Here is a 10,319-nt window from a genome sequence, read left to right on the forward strand (position 1 = left end):
TGTTTTTTTTTTTTAAAAAGCTGTTTTGTGGCTATTCAGTGCACTTTGTATGTGCCTAATATTAATAGAATGAAAAGTCTGAACAAATTTTATAAACATTTTCGCTGTGAAGGAGCTTGCTACTGAGTCACAGAAATCCCTTAACATTCATTCAGGTTTTAAAATGACAAATTCTCATAGGACCTCAGGCACAGAGTATTGAGGATGGGTAAAGGGTGTGAGTAGATGTGGAAAAAGGAAAAGAAAAACCACTCTGTTTTCTGCAATGTGACTGTGCAATTAAGTGGTGATACTTGATGTGGGCTATACAATTCATCAATAAATAAGTATTGTAAAATTATAACAGGTAATTGATAGTGTATAATGAATGGACCATTAATAATTGATTGTCTAGAAACAGCCTGCTTTTGTTGGCTAAGCTTTCAGTGTTTCAGTGTGAAGCATAAGCGGTGTACCTTCTACATTATTTTTCTACCAAATAACAGTACAAATAATGGGAAAATGATGAAAATGCCTATGCCAAGTACTGAGAGTGTGAAAGTAGCAGTACGAGTGCGGCCTTTTAGTCAGGTTAGTGTTAAATGTTACATTGCCTTGTTGAAAGTTTGACTATGACTTTCATTTTATTAATTTTTTAAATAATAATTATCAAACTTGTATTGAAGCTGCTTGTCCTTTACCGAATATTAAATTTATTTAAATGAACTTGTTAAATGAGTAATTTAAAGATCTAAATTAAACATAATTCAGAAAACAATTTCATTCTTTTGCACAAGTAGCACAATAAAAAAAAAATTGACAAGAAAAATGTTTTGTCAATAATTTTTTAAACCAATGCAGTTTGGTGAATATAGACATGTGCTATGTGTTTTTACGCCCCCCCCCCAAAAAAAACATCATAAGCAAACAAATTTCCAGTTCTGAATGAACTCTTATGTATTTTATATGCTTTTATGTATAATTGTATTTGTATAACTTTTTACGAAAATACCAGTCATTAAACTGTTGCTACAACATTTAGGATAAAATATGAGTTATACTTATTCTGGGACCTTTAGCAATTGTCTGTCTTTGATTATCAACGGAGTAGTTGAATTTTAAGATAATTGTGAACAGTTGATCCATTCAGCGGACTTTTGCTTATTTGTTGAGGATCAAACACTGAACTAGAAACTGAGGATACAAAGGAAAGTCGTCGTTCTCAACAGCGTATAGTCTTATGTATGTTAATGGTTTATAGCAATATGTACTATGGTAAGGTGAATCATCTTGGTACCCAGAGAAAGATTGGGTGCAGTTCATTCTGCTTGCACAGAACTTGAAGACTTCCTGGAGCTAGAAGAATTTGAAATGGCCATAAAGGAGATAAATAAGATTTGGATAAGAGTATGCTGAAACAACATGCAAAGGCTTATTTGATAATAATTAATTCTGAATGGGATACAATGTAGTGATGACCTCATATTACATCTACTTTCCCCCTTGTGTAGTTTGCTGCTTTTACTCTCGTCCGTTAATACAAAATATTGCTTTGCACATATTCAGTTGATACCAATTCTGTCCTGTCCCTTAACATTCCTCTATATTACAGAAAATACTTCAGGAATCAGGCAGACATATGATTAGATAACTTTATAACTAGACACAAGTGTGGTTATGTCTCACTGTAGTGTAGCCCCTAATTAAGGTTTCTAAAGTGGCATAGTTTCTCAGGGAACAGATTCAAAACATGTCATAGAGTTAATATATGATTAAATTAAATGACCACACTGAGGGACAGTTAACTAGGATATAGAAATGGGCAGTAAAACAATTACATAGTTAGGGCCCCTTTGATTCATATCTACCACCAAAGTTGATTATCTTAGACTGGAATAGTAGGAAGAAAGAAAATGAATTCAGGAAATGGTTTGAGGGTAGCTCTAGATCACATCCGGACAACTATTAAACCGCTTTGGTGACCTAGACCCTGCCTAGTTTTCTAACTTCATATCCAGTGTTGCTTTCGCTGTGGGATCAGAAATCCAATTTTATGAGACTTCCTTTGTTGTAAGACAATGTCTGTCTTTGGGGGTCCGGGGGCATACTGGGTCTTTGTTGCGCTGCGTGGGTTCTTCGTTTCTGTGCTTTTTGTTGCAGTGGGGGCTTTCTCTAATTGCAGCAAGTTGGGGCTACTCTAGGTGCAGCGTGTGGACTTCGCGTTGCAGTGGTGTCTTGTTGCAGAGCATGGCTCTGGAGCTGCGGGCTTCAGTAGTTGCGACTTAGCCCGCTTTAGAGCACTGTCTCAGTGGTTTTAGCACACAAGCTTAGTTGCTGGCAGAATGTGAGATCTTCCAGGATGGGTCAAGGATGAAACCCATGTCCCCGGGGGTGGATTCTTAACCACTGGACTACCAAGGAAGTCCCGACTGTCAGGAGCCTTTGAAGTCAGATGAACATGAGTTCAAAACCTGACTATCCCTTACCTACTGTGTGGCTTTGAGCAAGGTTTTAAGCTCTGAGCCTTGATTTCCTTAAGTCTAAAATAGAGATGTTGATACCTCACAGGATTGCCGTTAGAAACACTAGTTTGAAGTAATCTGTAAATTACTGAGCACAATGTTTGACACGTAAGTACTTTTAATATTAGCTGCTATAGTTATTTTCACCATCGTGTTAGTCACTCAGTATCTGACTCCTTGCAACCCCATAGACTATGGCCTACCAGACTCCTCTCTCTGTCCATGGGATTTTCCAGGTAAGAATACAGGAGTGGGTTACCATTCCTTTCTCCAGGGTATCTTCCCAACCAGATTGAACACAGGTCTTCCACATCACAGGCAGGTTCTTTACCATCTAGGCCACCTTTTAAATGGTTTTATTGAGATAATTTACATAGTACACATTTAGCTCACTTATGGTGTATGATTCAGTGACTTGTAATGTATTCACAGATGCAACCATCACCATGATCAGATTTATAACGTTTTTAATCACCTCATTTCCCTAGTCCTAAACAAGCATTAAACTAATCTCTGTTTCTGCATAGTTCCCTGTTGTGTACAATTCATATCAATAGAATTATATAGTCTTTTGTGACTGGCTTCTTTCAGCATAGTGTTTTCAAGATTTATCTATGTTGTGTCATATGATACGACATACTTTTATGTTGTGTCATCTATGTTGTATCAAAAGTTCATTTCTTTATGGCTGGATACTAATCCATTGTATGGATATACCACATTGTGTTCATCCACTCCTCAGTGAATGTCAGGGTGGTTTCCACCTGTTCGCTGTTAGCTATTATGAATCATGCTGCTATAAATATTTGTTTACAGATTTTTGTGTGGACACAAGTTTTCATTTCTTTTGGTTATATACCTAGGCATGGAATTGCTGAGTCATTCAGTAACTGTGTTATCTTTCAAGAAATTGTCAAGACTTTTCCAAGCAGCTGCACCTACTTGGAAATTTTTATATTCCTACTAGCATTGTATGAAGGTTCCAGTTTCTCCAGTCCAGGCCAACATTTACATTATAGCCATTCTAGTTGGTGTGAAGTGGTATATCATGTTTTTTTGATTTGCATTTTCCTGATAACTAATGATGTCATGGGTCTTTTCATGTACTATTGCCCATTAGTGTGTCTTCCTTGGGGAAATGTCCATTCTGATCCTTTGTTCATTTTTAAATTGGACTATTTATCTTTTTATATTGAGCTGTTCTTTACATATTCTAGTTACAATTTCTTATTAGATATACAACTTGGAAATTTTCTCCCATTCAAAGGGTTACCTTTTTATCCTTTGAAGCACAAACATTTTTAATTTCGATGAAGTCCATTTTTTAAAATTGTGCTTTTGGTGTTTTATCTCTCTTTGCCCACTCCAATGTCATGAAGATTTATGTTTTCTGTTTTAGTTCTTACATTTAGGTCTTTGGTCCTTTTTGAGTTGCTTTTTATATATCATGTGAAGTAATGATCCAAGTTCATTCTTCCGTGTGTGACCATCAAGTTTTCCCAGTGCCATTCCTTGTAAAGGCCATTCTTCATTTTGGCAGCCTTGTTGAAAATCAGTTGATCATAGACGTTTGGATTTGTATCTGGACTCTCCACTTTATTACATTAATCTGTATGTCTGTCTGTATGCCAGTGCCACACTCTCTTGATCACTGTCGGTTGTACTAAATTGTGAGATTGGTGTGAATCCTACTTTTTTCGTTTTGAAGATTGAAGATTTTGGCTATTCTGGATGCCTGTCAGGTCCATATGAATTTTACAATCAGCTTGTTAATTTCTACAAAGAAAGGGGGCTTTTTATAGAGTTGAATTGAATGTTCATCTGTTTGGGGATTTTTCTCCTAATAATAGGCTTCCCTGGTGGCTCAGAGGGTAAAGAATCTGCCTGCAATAATGCCAATTCCTTCGATCCATGAAATGGGATGTTTTTCTAAATTTTAGATCTTAGTTTCTTCCAATAACGTTTTGAGGTATTCAGGGTATGTTTTGTACTTCTTTTGTTAACCTTATTCTTAAGTATTTTATTCTTTGTGGTAGTACTAGAAATGAAATTTTCCTAATTTCATTTTCAAATTGTTTAAAGTGTATAAAAAGTCTATTATTGTATATTGATTTTACATCCTGCAACCTTACTGAACTCATTTACTAGTTGTAATAGTTTCTAGTGGATTCCTCAGGATTTTCTAAGATCATATCATCTGCAAATAGCTATCATTTTACTTCTTCCTTTCCTATCTGGATGCTTTTGTTTCCTGTTCTTGCTTAATTTCCCTGGCTAGACCCTCCCATGCAATGTTGAATAGAAACGTCACGAGTAGAAATCCTTGTCTTCTTCCTGATCTTAGAGAGTAATAGTCAGCCTTGGCTGTTGAAGTTTTTCGTAGATGCCCCTTACGAGATTGAGGAAGTCCCATTCTGTGGCTGATGTGTTTTGAGTGTGTTTATCATGAAAGGGTGTTGAATTTTGTCATATTCATTTTCTACATATTGAGATGATATGTGATTTTTTTTTATTCTATTGATACATATTACATTGATCATTATTTTAAAGTGTACCCAAGATTTGTTTTAATCAGATATAATAAGGTGACAGATTCAGTGATCACTGCCTTATAATTTTCAAGAGAAAGGAGCATTCTACGTAGCCATACAGGGAAATATCAAAGTTGGTCAGAAGGCTGGAGGAAAGGATGCCTGGCCCACACCCTTATTGTGGTTTCCACAGGAAGGGATGGGCAACGCACAGTAGGCAAGTTTGAGCAATTTTTGGATTGGATAGTATAGTTTCCTTGGACTCTAGACTTCAGTTGGCCAGGTGCAGCCTAGTTGTCAGGTACCTGGTTCTGGGGTAATGTGAGTTGGGAGAAACACTGGCTTGGGGTGTGAATTAGATAAAGGGATTAGATAAAGGCTTGGGATGTGGCCTTCAGATTGGTTGATATGCACAAAAGGTTAAGTTGTTTGCTGTTTCTGAATTCATGGATGTCAAAGGCCATAAAATTGAAACAATAGAAATGTTTTCAGATGTTAAACCCAAGCTTGCATCCCTAGGATAAATCTCATTTGGTTATGATATATAATTCTGTTTATATGTTGCAGGATTCACGGTAGTAATGATTTGTTGAGGATTCTTGCAGTATCTTATCAGAGATACTGGTTTGTAGCTTTATTTTCTTGAGATATCTTTGTCTCTACTTAGTATCAGGGTAATACTGGCTTCATAAAAATAAGTTAGGGAGTATTCCCTTTTCTATGTTTTGGAAGAGTTTATGAAGAATTGGTATTAATTCTGTAAATCTTTGTAGAATCAAGCAGTCTAGCCATTTGTTCATGAGTAGTTTTGTTTTTACTACAGTCTCTTCGTTTGTTACGGGTCTATTCAAATTGTCTATTCTTGAGTATTTCATACTTGGTGTCTAAGAATTTGTCCATTTCATCTAAATTATCTAATGTAATAAATTGTTTATATTATTCCTTTATAATCTTTCCTTTATTTCTTTAATCTGGTTTCCTTCAGTGCTGTGAATATATTTATGGTTTTTACTTTTCTGGTAACTCCTGCATCTGATTACTCTCAGTTTCTGTTGCCAGCTTCCCTTCCAGTGTATGGACCTTACTTGCCTATTTCTTTGCGGTCACAGTTTTTTATTGGACGGACTGGACATTTTAGATAATGCATTGTAGCAAATCTGAGTGCTGCTCTTCCCAGTCTTCTTTAGCTTGTTATTGTTATTTGCTTGTTTATTTGTTGTTTTGCCGAAAGATTTGTGTTCTGCTGAAGGACTTTCAGGTTCAGAGAATTCACTGGCAAAATAACCACTTTGTCTTTAAGAAGGCAAGAATTAAGGAAGTTTCTTATATTAATAGTAAGTTACAGTATGAGGACAAGCAATATAGCAAGAGATAAATATATGTACATCACCAGATTGGGGAAGCACTACATCCAGATTCAAGCCACAGCCCCAGTTGGAAGATCCACAAGCAGTATAGCAGAAAATACATATCCATATACATCACCTAATTGGGGGAACACCTACATCCAGAGTTAAGGAACACTGGGAAGTCCCTGGTTCAGCAATCTGGAGTCCCCAATTTGAAGGTACATTCCGTGGGTGAGACTTGAGAGTGCCATCCAAAGGAGTCCTGCTTTTATCACCAAGCTTCAGGCTGGCTGGTAGTCATCAGCTTACATGCAAAGATGCAGCTTCGGCTATTATGTTAAATGTTTGTATTTCTAGTTGTCAGTCTCAGAATGTTCAGTGATCCCTGGGAACTGCCAGATTCCCCAGGCCCAGGAAGTTTTGTGACTCTTTACCGTCCATGTTATTTATTCCCTTAACTGTTGGTTCTCAAGACCTACTTTCAGCGTTCCTGCCAGTCAGCAGTTTGGCATGTAATTCCTTTCAGGGTCTCTGATCAGTCAAAGACCTATTGCTGCTTCTGAAGCCTGGACAAGACTACTTGTATGAACTTCCCCAACATTTGTTTAGTGATTGGCTGGATTATTTTAGTGAAGTCTTATTTCCTACCTGGTCACTGTGGGATGGTAACAGTTTTTGTAGGGCTCCCTTTCTCTCGACCACACCAAAGTGTGAAGTCCACTGATTGCCGACTGATTGCTCTATTTTCAATGATGACCAGGGGCATAAATTGCTCTACGAACTATTGCAATCAAATTCTGGTTCCTTTTAAAAAAGGATTAGTTTCTGAGATCAGTGATTGATATTTTTTCTGAGTCCGGGTGGGTTCCTCCCCAGCAAACCAGACCAAAAAAAGTGAGTCAGTTGTGTCCAACTCTTTGTGATCCCATGTAGCTCGCCAGGCTCCTCTGTCCATGGAATTTCCCTAGTCAAGAATACTGGAGTGGGTTGCCATTTCCTTCTCCAGGGTATCTTTCTACCCAGGGATTGAACTGGGGTCTCCTGCATTGCAGGCCAATTCTCTACCATCTGAGCCACCAGGGAAGCCAAACCACAGAACCTGTACTTTAACCTGTTATCTTGAATCTCCGAGTTGCCCTTCATCACAGCCACCTCTGTTCTAAAGAGTGCTCTTAGTGTTGGACGTCTCTAAGGGGGCAAATGAAGTCAGTTCCTCTGGGAAGAGGTTAAGTGCCCAGGCAAGATCTCTAAACCAGGGCTCTGGATTTGTGGGTGGGGACACAAGGAAGCTACTCTGTATGATGGCCCTGCTCTAGAAGCCCAGTTTTTGGTTAGTGTAGAACAGCAACCTGCAGTCATCTCAGCTTGTCTCTCCTGGCAAAGAACTACCACCTCGGGAGCCAGGGCAAGTGTGGTCAGCACCCGAGTATTCTCAGCATGCTGCAACCAAGGCAGAGTCTCTGTTCCATGTGTGGAAACTGGGTAGAAGAAGGAGCTCCCACCTCTTACCCATACTTTCCCACATGAAGCCTCAGTCACAGGTGGAAGGGGGCAGGGTGAGAAATGCTGACATTATCCTCTCAGGAAGAAATCCCTCCTCCTGGGACCCAGGGAGAAAGGGAGCCCTGTGCTCTCAGCTCCAGCAGTCTGGAGTTGTCTCTCCTGGGTTCAGCTGACAGTGGCGAGAGAAGGAATAGTCTTGCTTAAACACCATGGACTCTCCTTTCTTACCAAATTTTGATAGATTTCTTGAATAGATCTTTCTTCATTGGCTGTTGCTCTTAGAACCATTTCCATTTCCTTTTGTTTGTTTTTTCATTTTCATTTTTTTGTTTAATACTTTTCACCAGTTTTGTTGGAGAGTGGGACAGGGTAGCATCTTACGTTGCCATGTTGGGAATGGATCTCTGATGCTGTAGTTTATGCTATTAGCGTAGCTGAGTGTTGGATATGCTATTCTCAGAAAGTTAATATGACTGGAGACAAGCCTTTCAAAAGTTCTGAGGACCCATAACAGCAACTGTTGTCATAACAGCTGCTAAGAATAATCAGAGAACAAAATGAATGAACGGTAAGTTACTAGCTTAATTTCTTACTAGATGTAAAGATCTGCAAAAAAATTGGATGACAGGAAAACTAATAATTGACTTGAATTTGTGATTTGACTATAGAGAGAGAAGAATTCTGGGAGCAAATGTGTGATTTCCATGCATTCCAGGACCACCACCATTATACAAGACCCTAAGAATCCAGGACATACGAAGACGTTTACTTTTGACCTGGCATATTGGTCTCACAGTGGATTTCAAAAGGATAAAGATGGTGTGTTTATTTCAGCTGATCCTGGCAGTAAATTTGCAGGCCAGGTAAATTACTTTAAAATAGCATCAATGGAAGTTTTTTTTTTTTTTTTTAAGTGTTAACAATATATTAGTACGTTGATTTTTTTTATGAGGTCCAAAAGCATAACTGTTGTCTAAATAATTCTTTAGACGCTTAAGTCTGTTATTTTTTTGATGTATTTACATGTTTCAAAAAAGGAATATTGGTCAAGTCAGTTATATTTTCCTCTCTGATATAAGCAAAATAAGCCAAACTTGTGTGGCACTCGGCATTTGAGAATTTTGGTTTATCGAGTATTTAACATGTGCCATACACTATTCTGCCTGAAAGTTGCTCAGAATTTGGTGTAGGGAGACAGGCAAAAAAGTGCATTCAAATGTTACAGGTTCTATAAAAATATATGTGGGATACAATGGGGTACAAAGGAAAAGTGGTCATTTCAATGTGGATAGAGCTCATTAACCTGCATAGATCTATGTGTTTGTAATTTCCACTTTGAAAAAATTTCAACCATAATTTCTCCAAGTATTTTTGGCCTCCCCTTATTCCTTCTATGACTCCAGTTACATGTATGCTTAAGATTTTCCCACAAATTACTGAGGCTGTGTTCATTTCCTCCCAACCATTTCTCTCTGTTCTTCTTGTCTACTCATCTTTGAAAACTCAGCTCAAAGATTATAGCCTTTATTCAGTTCAGTTCAGTCACTCAGTCGTGTCCGACTCTTTGCGACCCCATGAATCGCAGCACGCCAGGCCTTCCTGTCCATCACCAACTACCGGACTCCACCCAAACTCACGTCCATCGAGTTGGTGATGCCATCCAGCCGTCTCATCCTCTGTCATCCCCTTCTCCACCTGCCCCCAATCCCTCCCAGCATCAGAGTCTTTTCCAATGAGTCAACTCTTCCCATGAGGTGGCCAAAGTACTGGAGTTTCAGCTTTAGCATCATTCCTTCCAAAGAACACCCAGGGATGATCTCCTTTAGAATGGACTGGTTGGATCTCCTTGCAATCCAAGGGACTCTCAAGAGTCTTCTCCAACACCACAGTTCAAAAGCATCAATTCTTCGGCACTCAGCTTTCTTCACAGTCCAACGCTCACATCCATACATGACCACTGGAAAAACCATAGCCTTGACTAGATGGACCTTTGTTGGCAAAGTGATGTCTCTGCTTTTTAATATGCTATCTAGGTTGGTCATAACTTTCCTTCCAAGGAGTAAGAGTCTTTTAATTTCATGGCTGCAGTCACCATCTGCAGTGATTTTGGAGCCCCCCAAAATAAAGTCTGACACTATTTGCACTGTTTCCCCATCTGTTTCCCATGAAGTGATGGGACCAGATGCCATGATCTTAGTTTTCTAAATGTTGAGCTGTAAGCCAACTTTTTCACTCTCCTCTTTCACTTTCATCAAGAGGCTCTTTAGTTCTTCTTCACTTTCTGCCATAAGGGTGGTATCATCTGCATATCTGAGGTTATTGATATTTCTCCCGGCAATCTTGATTCCAGCTTGTGCTTCTTCCAGCCCAGCGTTTCTCATGATGTACTCTGCATATAAGTTAAATAAACAGGGTGACAATATACAGCCTTGATG

General features: G+C 38.6%; 1 protein-coding gene across 1 annotated transcript in view; it reads left to right on the plus strand.

Annotated features, from left to right (window-relative positions):
- The first annotated feature begins 6 nt into the window (after positions 1 to 6).
- KIF28P overlaps positions 7 to 10,319 on the plus strand; it is an 81,121-nt gene continuing 70,808 nt past the window's right edge. Inside the window, exons 1-2 of the mRNA XM_010852890.1 lie at positions 7 to 570; positions 8,553 to 8,747. Of these exons, the coding sequence (XP_010851192.1) occupies positions 364 to 570; positions 8,553 to 8,747 (402 nt within the window). The 5' untranslated portion in view covers positions 7 to 363. The remainder of the gene's footprint in view (positions 571 to 8,552; positions 8,748 to 10,319) is intronic.

The sequence above is a fragment of the Bison bison genome, unplaced genomic scaffold (genome assembly GCF_000754665.1).
Source record: "Bison bison bison isolate TAMUID 2011002044 unplaced genomic scaffold, Bison_UMD1.0 scf7180017864317, whole genome shotgun sequence".
Lineage (NCBI taxonomy): Eukaryota > Metazoa > Chordata > Mammalia > Artiodactyla > Bovidae > Bison > Bison bison.